Source organism: Boleophthalmus pectinirostris, unplaced genomic scaffold (genome assembly GCF_026225935.1).
Source record: "Boleophthalmus pectinirostris isolate CB_2022bp ecotype Guang Dong unplaced genomic scaffold, ASM2622593v1 HiC_scaffold_5, whole genome shotgun sequence".
Lineage (NCBI taxonomy): Eukaryota > Metazoa > Chordata > Actinopteri > Gobiiformes > Gobiidae > Boleophthalmus > Boleophthalmus pectinirostris.
In genome coordinates, this window is record NW_026571404.1 from 28,389,740 (window position 1) to 28,408,819 (window position 19,080).

The 19,080-nt window shown below is 36.8% G+C and overlaps 1 protein-coding gene across 1 annotated transcript in view; it reads left to right on the forward strand.

The window, feature by feature from the left end:
• Positions 1-19,080, forward strand: part of neurl1ab (neuralized E3 ubiquitin protein ligase 1Ab) — a 51,995-nt gene that overhangs the window by 6,889 nt on the left and 26,026 nt on the right. The window contains 2 exon segments of the mRNA XM_020921386.2: positions 4,623-4,861; positions 6,280-6,601. Coding sequence (XP_020777045.2) covers positions 4,623-4,861; positions 6,280-6,601 — 561 coding nt within the window.

Genomic DNA, 19,080 nt, shown 5'->3' on the forward strand with positions numbered 1-19,080 from the left:
ACTCTTTTTTTAACTTTTACCTGTGTTATATCATCTGAAGTTGAATTTGGAGTGATTTAAGCATGTTCGAGTAATCTTTAGTCGCTTATTTTCAAGACACCATGTTACCAATCAATCCCCGTTTTCACTGCCACTTCTCTGTACTTATTTCGTTTTCCAATATTATTTAATCAGTGATACAAATAGATATAGATAGATGTCATGGATTATAACTATACAGCAGACAAAAGCACAATGTGTCTTCTTTAACCTCATAACCAGATTAGGGCCCATTGACATCAAGATCTATTTTACAAGATAGAGAGATATGAAGCACACAACCTTAGCAAAACTGCAATGAAAAAGATGAATAAAAAATAGATAAATCCAAAACAGACTCTTGACACTTTGAAAACAGTGGAGGACAGGAAGTTTTAGTCAAGATAATTCATGTTTTGAAGGTGCTCTTGGACAAGGGAAAATCAAATCCAAACATTAGCAGATTCTATTAGCATTTGCGGTAGTCTATATATAGTCGTAATTGAAGACGTATCAAAACGAATCCATTTTGGGATCATTTACAGTTCTCTCCAGGTCATCTCCAAACTTGACGTTGCAACTAAAATGGTGTAGAGGCTGTGGCTTTTGGGGTAAATGATCACTGTACTGGGATGACAGCTCTAAACCACCAAGGTCACTCTGGCCAACCTGAGATAACAGAAGAGGAGGCTGGCTAATATGGGACAGGATAAGAAAGAAAAGGGGAAATCTCATAAAACATAGGATAACAGGTCTTACTGCGATGCTATATTGTATTATAATATTACAGAAATAAGCTGGTCGGACATATAAATTCATGTAATAAGACTATTTACTGGCTCGTAATGTCTGAGCTTCTTTTTAGATAAATTTGTTCAGTAGGTACTTGAGGGATAAATAACAGCTACTTAACAAATTTGGATCACTTTTGTCTTATTTTATTTTTTGTTTTAAGGAAATAAATGTCTCTACACTGGTATTGGTTGCTACTTAAAGCTGTATTATCAGAATATGCATCAGAACTGAAAAAGTTGGATTCGTGCATCTCTAGTCAAGCCTAAAAAATTTAATTCAGTTACATGGATATTTTTAGCATTATTGGTGGTGCTTTGCTAATAGTTAGTAAATACAATTTTACTACCGAGAATAGGGCTGCACAATTAATCCCAATTAAATTCGCAATTAGCAAATCCCTGCAGCAATATATCCTCTGATTGTACATTAAAACTGTTAACCCTATAGTTTATATCTGTACATACACAAACTGTTCTGAAATGTGATTTTTGTGTTAGTTCATGTTTTTTGTCAGATCTTATGAATGTGTTAAACTGTGAACATTGAACAGAGTCCTGTTATTAAAATCTAATTGCATTGCGTAAAATCACATATTTTTTTCAAAGCTGATGTGGGCTATGTCAAAGCGATGTCTTGTCCTCACCTGTGTCCTTATTTGAGGTTTTTACACAACATTTCAACTTTTTAGGTTTAGTTCGTAAGTTTAGCGTTTCTTTTAATCCTATTTTTCATGCATAGAATATGAGACTTGTTGACACATCAGGAGAGTGAGATATCCTTTGCTTCTATGAATCATCAGAAGTCTGGCTCTAAATGAATCCAAACATCATGTGAGAAGTGTTTTCAAACCACCAGCAGCGGGAGACAGGGACCATTTGGCTCCAGGAGGGACTTATGTGCACTCTTTACCCAAGATTCCTCCACTAAATCTGTCACCATGCACACACACACTGACAGAAGGGACGTGATTTATCAGGAATATTTTTCTTATAAGTAGGGCGGACTATATTTCACCTTTTCTCAGAGGAGGAAGTAGAAAACTGGTGATTGGTATGAGTCACATGTTTTTTTTCCGTGGCTAATTTTTGCCACTTCCTTCATTTCCAGTTGCACTTTGCAGTAGTTATATACACACACTTATATATATGTGTATATGGGTTGCATACACTGGCTTTTACCACCTACATGATACATTGAATATATTTGCCTCAAGGTATTGAAGTGATAGTTTGGGATGTCAAAAGTTCAATTAGTAAAGATAGTTGCCCACTAATCAAAAGATATGTGGTTTTATTCCCAGTTACTGGCAGTGCATACAGCTACTGTGTCCTTGGAAGTCATTGTTGGTGGTAAAAAAGACCACTGACGCAGAATGGCTGCCATGTGTGTTCATTCGCCCAAGGCAGTAGATGGCTGTAGATTTCCATCAGCTCATAAAAGCATTTACTGAATCCTGAAAATAGCATGAATATTTTGTTAGTCATCTAAAAAGAAACACAGGAAAATTAACCAATTCATGTCCAAAATGTCTATTTTACACTATATTGAAAATGAGCAATCACAACTGAAGCTGGGTTCCCAGTGCCGAGAGGTGGGGACTTGCAAGTCGTGACTTGGACTCGAGTCAGATTTGAGTCACTATTTTTAGGACTTGAGACTTGACTTGATAAAATGGACTAAGACTTGGGACTCGACTTAGACTTGAAGGTCAGTGACTTGGGACTTGACTCGGACTAGAGGCCTGTGACTTGAGAAGACTTGAGAAGCTCTTTTAAATTGGAATTCTTTCTATTCTGAGCCTAATGATTCACTCTAAGATCTTGTCAAGACATTTAAAAAGGAAAAAAATAGTATTTCTACAACTCTTCTATACTCTATAAATACTCATAAATATACTATGACTTTATAAGTACAGTTTATCTTAACATTCATATAAACTGCAAAAATCTAAGCTATATTTGGTACTTTGGTTTAAAGACTTGAAATGACTTGGACTTGACTTGGACTTTGGGCAACTGACTCGAGTCTCAATTTGGACTTGCCTGTATTTGACTTGGGACTCAGACTTGAGGTCAAAGACTTGAGGCTTACTTGAGACTTGCAAAATAACGGCTTGGTCCCACCTCTGCCAGTGCCTTAACCTGCAGATGGAGAACACATACAAGCTTTTCATGCAGGTGCTCAGGCATTTGGAGTTCAGCATGGACTGGCATTGAGAGATTCATGTCATGGCTTTTGGGATAGTAATCTTAAGAACCAAAACTCCAAATTATTACATAAACAACCTGTTGATCATGTCCACTGTTTATATAATTGAGCATCACTGTTATCATTAAATCAGTAATTCAATTTCATCATGTTTAAGTCATGTTTGTGATATTTAAAATCAAAATCTTACAAACTATCCCTTTAATCCTAAAATGTGTTCCCGTTATACAGAATTCATCTGATGTATCACAAGCCAAATCAAATACAGCTTTATAGCCAGAATAACCATTAGTAAAATAAGGGTCATTTGACTAACTTTGCACAGCTGTATTTTCCCCTTTCATGTGCATGACGTGCGTGTGCCTGTGGCCGTCAAGTCCCTATATCTTTGCAATCAATTTATTTTGGCCTGGACTTCATCTTTTGATAGCAGGTGCACACACTTTGGTGACGTGATAAAGCTTGGACTGATAAAATACAGAAAATTACCTTGTTTTTCATTTAAAATATTTTGGTATTGGACCACATGCATTTTATAATTCTGTGAACAACAAAACTCCTCACAGTTTTGATGGCTACATCTTATCTTGGTCAAAAGCAACAATATTGAGCATATAAAGCAGTTTAACATTTTTGTTGACTTTGCAGATAGCAGAGCTGAAAAATCCAATTGTAATTTTTCTGATTTGAGATTCTGTTCAGAGTGCACTTGTGAAATGTTTGAGTGAAGACTGAAATTTGAACTAGAACTGCTAATACAAGAATCACATGCATTTAAGAACTACACAGTTAACAGGTTTTATATAGAGTTCAGCCCGCCACACACTACTGGATCCTCGTATGGCGATTCTGAGCTGCTCTGTTATATCGTAAACACAAAACATCACCACAGCCACAGCTAGTAAAATACCAGAAAGTGTGACGGACAGAGGAGCACACGATACAAACTCATCAAATAGAGACAACTTTATTACTCAACTCTTCTAAAGCTATAAAATTAAACTGCACAATCTCATCTATATAATCAATAGAATTTGTCCTTTGCAAATAGTAACTCCCAGTCCACAAAACAGTGCTCTAAATCCAGCTTGAAGCGTTGTTTAAAAGTAAAAAGGTGAGAGTAGTTCCTCATGTGTAGCGAGGATCATGGTGAATATGCTGTAGATTAGAGATAGTAGATACTTCCTGTGCCATTTATCTTCTGTGCATTAAAAATCATTAGGCACCACATTTCACAAATAACAGTATTGACTTGCATCTAATCTCAAAGTGCAATGCTCTGATTTTTTAAATTTTAGAGCCTCAAAACAAGTCGTTTTATGTAAACTGGAAACAGCTGACACAAGGTGTTCTCATAACTTATAGCTTGTGGTGCATGGTCTTTTCACTACCATATCCTGCTGCAGTCTTTGCACTCGGGGAATCGTAACATTTTAAATTAAAACTGAATATTTAGTTTGGAGAGGAAATTATGTTACTTATCTTTGCTAATTTGCTAATTACAGTCTTTCAAACTGTAATTACGATTCAAAGCCCTTTTGTATAACCCTTTTGGTGCACTGTAACAGGCATAACCTAACCCTGATGATTTCCCTTCACAGACACTATGAGCGTCCCATATCCCACGACAACGCAGCGATGCCATCACAAGCCCAAGCGCTGCCCTCCCCTCCAGCCCTGTGCTCTGTCCTCCTCCCCTCTCCTCTTCCACCCCAGCACCAAAGGCTGTCAGATCCTCATGGACCAGTCCCAGAGGATCGTCAAGAGACAGGGGAGCTTCTGCAATGGCATCACCTTCACCAACAGGCCCATCGCCGTGTACGAGCAGGTCCGACTCAAGGTAAACAAACACACTGGGCTGGGGTTGACAATTACATTTAATTACATTTTAACTGAATGGAGATGTAATACATTTGAGTAGTCACTGATTAGCTTGGGTCTTTTTAATTGAGAGGTCTACAGTCAGTCCTCTGTCAGTAAAAGGTAAAAAACTAAAAGGTTTGAAGCAGAGTTCAGACTTTGTAGGACATTTCTCTTATATGGTTATAATGAATTAATTCATCTATGTTATTTTAAGAGTGGGCCCTGTTCATATGTTATACCAAAGAAGAAAGAGAAAATAAAATAGAAACTTCTAGTCAAACAGTATGAGCAAAAAAAGAACAATAACTAGAAAAGCACTCAGAAAGCGCAGACCTCTGCCAAGGACTACCCCCATTTTTTATATAAATTGCAATAAAATCAGTCTTCTGGATCAGATCTGGATCAGCCTTTGGAATATGAAAGAGGATCCCATTGTCCATCCCTGAGTCAAATTTCATGGGATTTGGTCAATAATTAACCGAGATATTGAGAAACAAAATTTTTGGCCCCATTTACCACAATGTTAACTAAAATTTCAAAGTGATCCAGAATCCAGGATTTCTTCCAGATCACCCCCAAAATGAAATCAGTTCTTCCTTTTCACATTTCTAACAAATCCTGAAAATTTCATCAAAATCGGTCCATAACTTTTTGAGTTAAGTTGCTAAGAGTCAAACAAACAAACAAACAAACAGACAAACGCCGGCAAAAACATAACCTCCTTGGCGGAGGTAATAATTAATTTTTTGACATAATGCCCAGCTTTAAATGAAACATGTAAAATTTGTGAAGGATTGTTTAAAAAAATCGGGTTATGAAGGAGCACAGCAAGGCGATCCTAGTTCAAATATGTTTTTTTTTATTTGTTTGTTGTTTTTTTTTGCCTTACCTTGTCAGTTTTTGGGTGGGTTCCCTCTATAGAAAACCTTTCAACTTTTGTAGGAAATTGCAGTCAGTTGTCAAGCACAGTGATCCAGTTTAACTTTAATGTAAACAGAAACAAAATATGTCTATGTTTTACTATTGTATTGTAAATAGGTACCCTTATTCTATTTACATTAGCAACCACATTTAAACATATAGGTGTTAAATGTTTGTGCAATTTGTGCAAAATTTTTATTTTAGAAAAACAAATTTAGGGTTTAGAGGGATATATGTTGGTGCGAAATCGCTAAAAGACTGAATTCTCTATCTTCATGAACAATATATGAAAAGCCATATTTGGAAAAAAAAATCTAATTCATTTGGAAAATCGTGACTGATAAAAAGGAGAAATAAATTATGATTACTTTTCTGTCAAAGTACCTAATTCTAATTTATCAGCAAAATTTAAACTATTTCAAAATAAAAGTAAAACATTTCTCAAAACCTCATATTTCTCAATGCTCTCCTCAGATCACGAAGAAGCAGTGCTGCTGGAGTGGTGCCCTGCGTCTGGGCTTCACTTCAAAAGACCCTTCGAGGATCAACCCGGACCACCTGCCCAAGTACGCCTGCCCCGACCTGGTGTCTCAGAGCGGCTTCTGGGCCAAGGCTTTACCAGAGGAGCTCTCCAACGAAGGCACCATCATCTCCTTCTGGGTGGACAAGAAGGGGCGTGTCTTCTACCGCGTCAACCAATCCAGCCCCATGCTTTTCTTCAGCGGCGTGCACATGTCTGAACCACTCTGGGCGCTCATAGACGTGTACGGGCTGACCAGAGGAGTCCAGCTTTTGGGTAAGTTTGAATCATCAGAGGTGGGTGGAGTCAAAAAATTGTACAAAGAGTAATGGTTCTTTAAAATATTACTCAAGTTCTATTGTCACGATACTCAAATTTCAAACTCAATTTTGACACTAAGGAATTGACTCGATACTCAGAACTACAGCTACTACTCAAATAAGAGTAACATAACATCTGATTTGTAATTTTTAGTGAATGTAAATGGAACACCAAAATATTAAATAATGCACCAAATCTTGTAGTTCCAAAGACAGACATAAAAATGAGAAAAACAAAATCATATCTGATGTAGCAGTGCGAGAAACACAAATGTAAAAGTGCAAGTAAGAGTACTGTTATGTCAAATTAAATATTACTCAAGTAGGAGTAGTAGTACGATGTCCAAAAACTACTCTGTAAACTACAGTTTCTTCAAAAGATTACTTAAGTAAGTGTAACTCAAATGGTGGAAATTGTGCTCCATCTGATTACGTTTAGACTCTGTGTAAGTGGGTTTTTGGTGGATGTTACCTCAACTCAACAGCTGCTACTCTCATTTTCCCCAAATCTCCAAAATAGTGCAGTGGAAAAAGATGGTGGGAGATAAGGTCGATTGTGTGGTTGGCATCAAGGGGGTTTCAAATAGGGGAAAGTTACAAGTTCACCATTCCGTTGGAAGTTGTTTGTTCAAATAATTATTTCCAGTGCGTTCAAATGACACTTTTAACTATTTTTAGATCAGTTGTTTCCAAACTCTGAGACCACTCGTGCATATGATGTGACAACACCAAGCTGAGATGTAGATGCTTTTGTATTTGTGCTCTACAGACTGTGCTGTACATTTACATCTTATGCAGTTCTGATTAAAAGGATTGGACAGGATGTTTAACTCAGTTACAATTGTAATTTCTTTAGAGTTGTATACCGTCTGTCTCCATACACCAAGGAGAAATCATTGTGTGTGTTAGCTAGAGTTTTGCTTGTATATGAATAAATAGTGTGTCATAATAAAAATACAAACTTAGACTTGCTACTCAACAGATTCCGGTACCTTAATGATCATTAAAAACAGTCTTTATTTAGATAGAATAGAATGGGATTTTCAACATTAATCACAGTACTTTTTTATATGATCTTATGTACATATGCAAATCTATATTGTCACATACCTGTTAAGTATAAGTTTTAGTATCGATACCTGCTCAAACTAGTTTTATACTAGTTTTAGTACAGATTGATTCCAGATTTTCATGGCAACCTTATAAATAATACACGATTTCTATCTCCTCTGTAATTAGATAGTACAGTACTTGCCACAGTACCAGTACTAGTACTAATCTGTCCCATGAAGAAATGATGTACCAGTAAAACTCACTTTTAAGATCACAATACATAGCTTTCACAAATTACATCTTCCCATAACAGATTTTGAAGTGTGATATACTATTATAGCTGAAATAAATATAAGTGATAAATGATAATAGTGAAACTTACAGTATTTATGACACTGATACAAAAACCCAAGAGCAGATTTAAACCACAAAATCTATTCTAAATCTACAATGCTGTTAAAAAATCATGAGCTGCAATAAATAAACAGCAGAGAGAAACACTTTTAGTAGTTAGTTTGCATCTGTAATGAGTCATAGAAGCTATTAATTCAACATTTAATGGCTCAAATTGTATAGGAGAGGCAAAAAATTACCCCAAATTTCTCAGTAGTGCAAAGAAGTATCCATGATAGACACTGAGCTCCAAAATATACTAGTATTGTTCCATCATTCATATTTTGAACAATAAGTCAATATAGCAATTATCGTGATCAGCCAAATGTTGTCACGATACTAAAATTTCTAACTTTCTTTCTACACCCAGGAATGGACTCCATACTCAATACTGATTCCGATACCATGATGATAATTTCTTTAGACAATTTAATGTGATTTTCAACATTAAATCGTAGTACTTTCTTGTATATTATCATGTGTTCTTATGTGTATGTTATCCATCAGCTGTCCAGGGAGGTTCCATAGTGGTCCACGGGCATATACTAGTCTATGTACTCTTATACTTGTTCTGATACAGCTCAGGATTATACTAAAAACTATTACAGAAAAGTCCAATTTTCTTTCTTTTTTTAGTGTCGATTGACTTACTTACATGAGTATGTAGTGTCAATCCTAGTTGTATTGATTAGTATCTGATACTACTAATCTGATACTTTTGACAACCCTATACTCCTTGATTTATAATTTAAAATGAATGTAATTAGAAGGACAAAATATTAGGAATGTATCAATAACCGAAATATCGTGCTATCGTGTCGTCAAGGCTCTCGATAATATCGTGGACCTTCACGATATATATAGAATTACAAGTTTCGTAAGTTATAGTGTGGTGCTATAGCTACAAAAACAGAGGGAACTACATAGACCATGAGCCTTTGCTCAATTTCACTGCCAAATACATGAAGAAATAACTGTTATAATCATGTTTAAATCTTAATTGTTTGGATTATGACAGAACCAAAGTCTTATCAAGGCATTTTAAAAGGAAAAAGTAACATGTTCACAGTTTTGTTATTCTCCACAAAATATCGCAATAAATATTGAACTGTGAGATTTATATCATGAAAATATCATACCAAGAGATTTGGGTATCATTACATCCTTACAGAATATATAATAATGCTCAAAATCTGGTATTTTCAGAAGATGACATCAGAATAACCGGCACAAGAAACCGAAATGTTCAAATCAACATAAAGCTTTTATCACTTGTAGACTTACTCACAATGGATCAATATAGTAATTACGATGACAGGCCTAGTAACACATCTGCGTCTGATTTCTCTAGACAAAAGACTACTGTACAGGCAGGACAAAAAGCCATCCTTGTGGACACCTCCATGCTTATTTATAACCATTTCCAAGAACAGCCCTGGCTCCGTTGCACAGTTAATATAAATAGAGGAGTCTTCCATGGTGTGCAGATAGGCCCATTTAACCTCATTTCGACTGGTGTTGCTGACAGTGAGAAGGGTGCTATCTGCTGAAGGAGAGCCAGTATCCAGCGCTAAAGTGCCACTATCTCGGGTGCCGGGGCCCTTGGGTGCTGATGGTTCTCGGTGTAGTACAGAGGAGGAGTGTGGTGGGTATCACAAGAGGCTAGACTACACAGTGGTGATGTCAGCCTGGCTCTGCTCCCTCTTAGGCAATCCAACCAAAGGAATGTCTCACGGTGCCCAAGCCAAAACCTGGAGTCGTCTCAGTGTGGGAATTGAGTTTCGGATTATCGCAAGAGGAGACATGACATTTATTTTTTTTGTCATCATTATTTCTCAAACACTATTAAAGTTAATCCACATGTAACCAATAGAATATTAATACCAACCATTAAATACTAACCAGCTTCGACAAACTTCTTTTTTCTATAAATCTATTTTTTACATTCATAACTTAATATTCAATTTAGTTTAATTATTTTTAATGCGTTGGATTCATAGAGCATTTCAAGACACCTAAAGCACTTTACATTGCATTATTCATTCACACCACACTTGGCCTCTCTGACCACTAAAAATCCCTCAGGCACACCACATTCAGCAATGGCTCTTGCATAAGGACACAACAACAGTTTGTGCTAGAAACACTGTCTCCCCACTGTGGCATTCGGTATCCCCAGTGGTCTCCCAATCATCCGAGTACTAACCAGGCTCAACCCTGCTTAGCTTCAGAGATCTAATGAGTTCAGGCATTGTCAAGTATTTCTGGACCACAGATGTTACTGTAATGAGGTCAGTAAAGCATTTGCCCTTCACCACTACAGAAGCTATATGATAAAAGCATTAATTAACTTTACAGCTCACAATGACAAATGATTTATTTTGCTTTTACACCACAAATTCTAGTATCGAGACAACACTAAGTAGTAGTAGTAAATGTAGTAGTAGTAGCCCTTTCACCTTTCTTGTAACTTAATTCAGTCTCATCTTTTTGCATCAGTTCTAATCGCTCTTCATCATGTTAACTTGCCAATCTCCCTTCAAACTAGTGCATAATTGCTGCTTTCTGTTCTACTAAACACCCTTCATATCAGCGTAGCCCATTAGCATGCAAATCTGGCTTTTGTACACACACCCTCCCTCTCTCCTTCTCTCTTTCTCTCACTCCCTCTTCCTCCTCCCTCTCTCGCTTCTCTGTTCTTATCATCCACTCCAACATTTCTGCGTGACAGCGGGAGATTACTCGACTTCACGAGAAAAATCAACATTAGAGTCATTACTGCCGATTTTATAATTGAGCTCAATTAGACTGGCAGGCCCTTAAATCCTCCTGCTCTTCTGCTGGTTTTCTCACATCGATCACCTTTTATCCCATCAGCGCAGGCTTACAGAAGGGAACGGGGCCATCCACTGAAGAGGCTGAAAGAGCACGCTAAGCTGTCAGCATTTTGTCATAATGAAGAGCAGGATCAGTCTTATGAGTCTGGTGTTGTTGGGAATGCCTCTACAAACACTTAAACTGGGAGGGTAACTTAAAGAGGGGGTATTTTACTTCGGTGGTATTAACTGCTAACACAACATATTTAGATCACCGTGTTAGCTTTTATTGTTTTGAAAATGCTATATTCATGAAAACAACAGATTAATAGGTATTACGCATTTCAGTTATGGTTTTGAGGATTGTGGTGTGGGAGTACAGATGATGAAGGCTTGTGGGCTGAGCATTGGACAGAATCCCGCTGCTTACGGTAAGAAAAGTTCAAATAGGGCCCAGGAGAGATCGCTAAATTACTGAAACATGCATGAATGACAATAAAACCTCTTCAGACATGTTTTCAATGAGGGAACAATATTGTAATATGGTAGAAAGCAAAAAAAAAAAGTATAATATCCACACTTAAGTTATGTTTTTGAGCAATGAGCATGTTTTCCCCACCCACTTAGTCTCTTCTTTCAGGCTGATGTTGGACCAGGAAAGGGAAACACATAACTGTATAGGAAAATCTTACGCCAATTATGACATGAACTTGTCCAGGAACTGAAGGTGGAAATGAAAAAATTTACTATAACCTGCCACAAACATATTACACATAGGTCAGTGTTTCTTATAGACATTGTCTCTGATAAATAAATAAACTAAACTAAACACAGGTAATTGCTTTCACATGGTTCTCATCCACCAACATCTCTGATGGAATAAAACTGCCTGTTTCCTTATGATCCTCATCAATCACTTGCAGTATCACTCATATTTACTGGTCTTGCAAGTCATGACTTGGACTCGAGTCAGACTTGAGTCACTATTTTTAGGACTTAAGACTTGACTTGCTGAAATGAATTAAGACTTGGGACTCAACTTGGGCTTGAAGGTCAGTGACTTGGGGCTTGACTCAGACTTGAGGCCTGTGACTTGCACAAGAACACTTGCGAAGCACTTTTAAATCTGAATACTTTCTAGTCCTACCATAATGATTTACTCTAAGATCTTGTCAAGACATTTAAAAAGGAAAATTTAATTTAACTAAACTAAACTAACAAAATTATTTTCTACAACTCTTATATATGCTATAAATACTCATATATAACTATACTATGACTTTATAAGTACAATTTATCTTAAAATTAATATAAATTGCAAATGTCTAAGCTTTATTTGGTATTTTGGTTTAAAGACTTGAAATGACTTGGACTTGACTTGGACTTAAGGTCAAATACTTGAGACTTACTTGAGACTTGCAAAACAAAGTCTTGGTTCCACCTCTGAAGAGTGGCCTACAGTTTTGTGTCTTAGCTTGCAGTCAGTAGTCATGGCAAGTTAAGAGAAGTCAAAGGAATTAGAAGAGATTGAAATCAGATATAGACCCTTTAAAGTCCAGTCACTTCAAGCATTTTATGTAAATGCACTCTACGGAGCAGCAAAAACACTAGCTTCTTCAGCCTTTCGATCTGTCATGGTATCTCAACATGCAAGTACAATTAGTTAAATATTGCTTTAACTATCTTTGCCCACATAGAAAAGTTTACACACTTTTAATATTTTATAATGTTTTGCCAACCATGTCAGTGAAAAATGTAAAAGAAATCTCAGTCCATAGAATGAACCCTGATTTGCCTCTCCTGTTCGGTTACCAAAATACATTCTCTGTTCTTCCTTTTGATTTTTTTTTTTCTGTGATTTTCGCTCTTTTTTGCCTTACGATGTTAACGATAAAAATACATAAAAATAGCTACTTGCACCTGCTGTGGAATAAACAGTTCCATCTCACATCAGACCAGGTGGGGGATTCTACTTGTACAGTTTTGTTTTTCTTCTCCTCTCAGCCGCTAAATGAAGCGTGGCTGATTGCTGTAAGTAAGCCCAGTTGCATTGTGCGTACGTGACCTTCAATTGCCTTTTGAGAGCGGAGGAAAAAGTGAGACTTAGTTTTTGATGAGGGCATCTGGCTGTCAAATGAAACCGTACTTTTGAAACCTAAATGATAAACTTTGATTTGCAAATATACACTTTTTATGAAACATCAAGTCATTACCTAATGGAGCAGAATGATGCCTTTAAGCAAAATAACTGGTTCTCTAAGATGTATTTAAAGACATTGTATTATCAGACCCAAACACAGGGATGCCAGATTTTCAGAAAGAAAGAAATCACCATAGCATAGCCCAAATAAGGAAGCATTGGCATCTTTACATTTACTGGTTCTATTTTAGTAGTTAGTTTTTGGTTTGTTCACATGGAACAACTGCCAAGACGCTATACATCATGAAGATTATGACAAAAGTAACTCTCAGGACCAAGCCCACAATAAACACAACCCCCAACTTTCCAAAAAACAGAAACCCAAACGTTGCTATGAAGAAATGGACTTGGCAACAATGTCCAAGCCTGGTTATATGAGTGAAGACATTCAAAAATTACATCCATATGCAAATGATAAACCAAAATATGTATTGTGTTGCTAGGGGATTCGTTCAGTTTATTTTATTTTATTTTTTTGCTAAAATTCAGGAAGTGTTGTCTCAACGGACAATAAAAAGAAGAATTTACCAATTGCGAATTTAATCTATAGCGAAATAAGGACTCGAAGATTTGTTGTAAGAGAATAGTTAGGGTTTATATCATCTTAAAAGGAAAGACCAACACTATTATATACTATTACATTATTTACAAATGGGCAACAAGTAAGTAGCTTAATGTTGCAAGTCACTTCCTATCACTGGCGGTGGGTGGACAGGACATATTTTCAGCTGGTGCATCTTAAAACTACTCGTGTCTTGACTTCATCTGCCATTGTAGATTACTTTGCACAAGTAGCCGTGAGCCATTTGCTGTCATGTTTACCACAGTGTAACCATATTGGATCTTATCTGTTCTCTCCATAGCTTCATATCCCTTTATATGCTCCCATATTCCGCATGAAAACATATCTTGAACTGATGACTGACTGGGTTAGTGTTACTGTCAAACCCACTGGCCCGGAAGTGCAAGTAAAGGAGGAATACTAAGATTCTATTGTTAAACGTTAGTTCGCCTATTGTATTATCTGTATAATTTTAGTATGGCTGATGTAACAGTTTTTATTTGCTTGAAATTTTCCACTGTATGGCATTAAACTTAATATCTTCAAGGAGACAAGCAGGTGATGCCACTAGTGCTTCATGACATCACAAGTTGGAAGAGAGCATTTTGAGTTTTGGAGGTGTAGACAGACTAATAATAAAAGATTACTCAAACATGTGTGAATGAAACAAAGCACAACTCTTGCTATGTTTCCATTATGTCTTAATCTAGCTATACAAGGAATTCCGCCTGGCTGGTTAGTTTCCACACTGAGCCATTATCAAGGGAGCGTGGTCCGGTAGCCAGCCAGTCAAGCGAGAGGTCAGAGGTGAGACAAGATCAGCGCGACTGCTTGAAAGAGGAGAGGGTCTTACGTAAGAGGAAGCCAAATGAATCTTCAAGAATCAAACGTAGCCTGGGGGTCAGTCCTGTTCCACAATGTGAAGGCTGAGACTTAAGAGAGATCCCTTACATCAGTGCATTTGTGGTGCTTTATGGAGACCGCAGTGCTGCTGAGGAATGTACTAAGCTTAGTGTATGGGTTACTGAGAGATTAAGGTTATAAAGTAATTTGAAAAGGCAGAAATTTAACACCAAAACACAATAAGAGTAGAGGCTGGATATGGGAGCCTGAAATATAATGTGGATATTAATTCAATTCAAAAAGTTTATTGTCAAATTTCCATATGAACGTATGAAAAATGTAAATTATGTTCTCACTGTTAATCTTCTAAATTAAATAATAATAATAAAATAAAAGGAAAAGTTCAAAGTTCTTCTTTAGGGAGACGTAGATTCCTAGCTTCCTGGCCACCTGGTGGTTAGAGAGGGGAGAGAGTTCAGCATCCTAACAGCCTGGTGGATGAAGCTGTTAGTGAGTCTGGTGGGAACCGAGGCTTCATGAGGGTTTATATTAAACAAAATGGACTCTTCTGAAGGTTTAGCCACGTTATAATGTTACCTGATCAAAAACATACCCGGGGTTGTGTTTTATTTCATTCATACATTTTTGAGTAACCCTTTATTATTAGTCTGGATACATCTTGTGATGTCCTGAAAGACGTAGTTTTCATGTTAATAGTTACCTTTTACCTTTTGTTTACTAGAGACTTACAATTCCAGGACTGAAATCATCCAAATGATTCTAGGGAAGGTGTAGGGAGTGGATCACTTTCTGTATTACCACATGACATCACAAGGTGGAGTGTTTTCTGTTTGAAAAGAACTGAGCATAAAGATGCAGTATTTGTGTGTTAAACGTGTGTGTGAATGAAACAAAAATAAATATATGGTAAATATTTTGTGGCATCTTGATGGTAATGGACTGTAGTGTTACTGTCACCTAGTGGTACATAAAAGTCCCCTTTTGAAAGTCCCCTCGAAAACAAATCAAGAACGAGATCAGAAATCATCAGCTTTGGATGTATTTTTAGTTCCATCTTTTCCCAGCTGCTCAACACATTTGGGAATCCTATCTTTTCACAGTCTAAAGGAGATACGGGAAAATGGCCTGCTCCCTGTACACATGTACTCTTAACTCCAATGTGTTTGTTTATGGTGAGATCCTCCGGAGACCAGCAGCCTGCACTCGCACAGGTATGATGGATGCCTTGCTAGTTAGATAAGCCAGGCGAATCAAAAGAATCTATGTGATGGATGCAAGATGCTCCACCGGGGGTTTGTTTAGTGGGGCTAGATGAGTCACTTAATCACTGACAGGGCGCTAGTGATCCGTGAGACCCGCTACGCTAACATCATCTGCAACCTGCCGCTCTCCCGTCGTTAGAAAAAGAGGAATCCAAGATGGCTGCCGGGTGTTCAGGTGATTAGGGAGCGCTGACAACTCTCATCTGCGGACATAACATAGGGAAGCATTTGTCTTTTCAGAGTTTCATTGGAAAGGTTAAGTTAGGTGTGTATAGTGTTAATGGCAGGGTAAAGTTGAGATTAAGTTTGTGAGTAATGTTCCCCCCTGCAGCTTGTGTCAGTAACATGGAAATGCACATTTGGAACCTGATTCAGTCCCAGTTCATTATAAAGTCATTTAGCCAAATGAAACGTGGAGCTGTCCAAGTCGTATTCTCTGCTATGAGTCATATGCAGATGTGGCGTCCAAATTTAAATGAAGTAATTAAATATTCCAGAGTATCATTCATTTTTTGTACATTTACTCAAATTGGTAAATGGACCAAAAGTATACATATTATTCGTCCCCAAGCTGAAGTAGTGTCACAGAAGTAGTAGAAAATAAATCATGGATACTTGAACTAATGTAATTTTTTGGTATATATTAAAATATACTCTTCTTGAGTCTGCTATAGAGTATAATTTATGACAGTAGATTTATTTTAATTTGTACCAAAATTACCAAGAAGATTAAGAAAATTAAAATGAAGACCAAAGTAAGTATAGAGCAGTGGCCGGTAAAGACAGGAGTTGATCGGCAATGTGGCATCTTGAAAATAAGATAAAGAAAAATGAGTTAAAGGAGCACAATTTACTCAAAATACAACAATAAATGTCACTGAGATGAGGAAACAACTGCAACATGATTAAAAACTCAGAAAAGAGAATTTGGCATAATAGGTGTGCTTTAAGAAATCAGTAAAGTGACACTTCACAATAATATGAGGAATATCAACAGCAGTGCTTTTTGTAGTAGTATTGTAGTAGTACTGGACTATCCATGCATGAACCTGAAGTTAATTTGAAAATCCTGAAATGATGGAAAAAGTACTTACAACAGTGACTGTAGTGAGTATTAGTAGTAGATTCAAAAGCAGCACCATAGCACTACTAAGAGTAGTAGCAGTGGAAGTTTATATTAATAATCGCTCTTAATGTTGTAGTACCAAAATTATTACTAGACTGTACATTACTTACATGGAATTTCTGTCATTTTCCCTGCATACCAAACTGATGTTCTCCTTTCACCTCCTTCTATAAAGACTGCGATATAAAGATAGCTTTGAAATGTTGAGCGATTGTGCGAGCTTTCCTTGCTTTGTGACTATTTTGGTGCGGGTTAACTCACGCTCTCAGTCCAGGCGCTAACACTAGCTGGCTACACATCACACCTATTGTTTCACCTGTCAGCGCGGATTATGTGCATTTACTCTGGTAGATTTGTGGATACAAGTTTTACATTCAAAGAGGCGATCTATAGGTACAGATCTATGCTATGAAGTGAGATAAGCAGCCTGGTGCCAGAAAATGACTTAATGTGTCTTTTATGTTGTGTGACATGCTATATTGAAATTAAAATAACAACACGGTAACCACTGATTTTTTTAAACCACTTAAAGGCCTATAATGCTATTTACTGAGCTGTTATAATGTTGTTTTCTCATCACAAACATGCCTGGAGTTCTGTTATGTTTCATTTACACATGTTTATGACATAAATCCTGCATATTTAGGCTGAGTTCTTGTCTCAACTTGAAAATAAGATGGAAGAGAGCATTTTGAGCTGTGGAGATGTAGACAAACGATAATGATAATAATGATAAAAGGTTACTCAAACATGTGTGAATGAAACAAAACACAACTCCAGGTATGTTTTTGAGGAGGTAATAGCATTCTAACATGGCTAAAAGCAGGGGTGTCAAACTCAAAATTCACATAGTCCTAGTTTTTAATTCTGGTCCTAAGTCATGAGCCAAACTAAATATTTATTTTAAAAATTTTCTCTTTTGTTTGTTTTGTTTTGTGTTTTCTTATGTAATGTTAAAATAAATGTTTAATAATAGTTTTGCTTAAACACTGAATCCAGAACAAGAATAATATAAAATAATAACAATATTTAAAATAAATAATGTCTCTATAGCCTATCTGTAGCCGGCGGGCAGCTCTAATACATATTTGATATGATCTCACTGGCCAAATATAATTATATCGTGGGCCAAATTTGGCCCCTGGGCCTGAGTTTGGCATGTCTGCATTAAAGTGTAACATATGACCTTTAGTTAATTGAGTAACCTGAGACACTAAACAACATTTACAAAAATTCACAAATTAAAAAAAAACAAAAAAAAAAACAGTTTTGACTAGTTTATTATGACCTGCTGGACTTTTCTACTTCTACTAGTTTGCGCTATAAATTATAATTAAAGATGCTTATAACCATTCATCCAACTTTTCTGTTGGAGGGTCAACTAACTGCTTATATACATGGAGTGACATCTGGAATGTTCCACTGTATGGCATTATACATTACATTATAGTTACAATACATTTCAAGTGTTTTTAACTGATTAAAAAGTTCTGTATTAGGTTTATAATTTTGACCTACATTATTTAAGTGGTTTACTCTTTGTAAACAAGAGTCATTATTCAACTGTGTGAGGGGCTTCTAAGTTTGGCTGGAACAGTACAAAAATCACTGCATGGACTGGGTTTGAGCTCAGCCAATCAGATCTGCTCTAATTTAGATGGATGACGATGAGGGGCCCTTGATTACCCCACAGAACTGAAAATGTGTGTTGTAATAATGCAGTCAATCTCTGGTCCATTGCTTTCGGCCAAATCCTGCAAAAATCAAAACACAATACGCTGGAAATGCTGTATGGTAATAGCAGTATGCAAAGTCATCTGTCAAAAGTGTGTCTGTAGCCAGCGGCAACCAGCAGGCCCAGTGCAGGAGGAGACGGGAACATCTCTTTATCCAAAACATTCAGTCATTTGCTGGATAATTTTAAGCCAAATCACTGTCAAATTATAAAGAAGTCCTTGTTGATTTTTTGACAATCTGTCCCCCACTATTTTTACTGTCAAACATCAGGAATACATGTTTTCAAGGCAGTATTAGGATAAAGAATTAGGACACTGTGCTTCTCCTATTTTGGAAACCAGAGGTGAACCCGGGGAAATGTTCCGGTCAAGATTATAAAAGTTGAGCCGATTCCATTTTGGGTCAAAATATTGGATAGACAC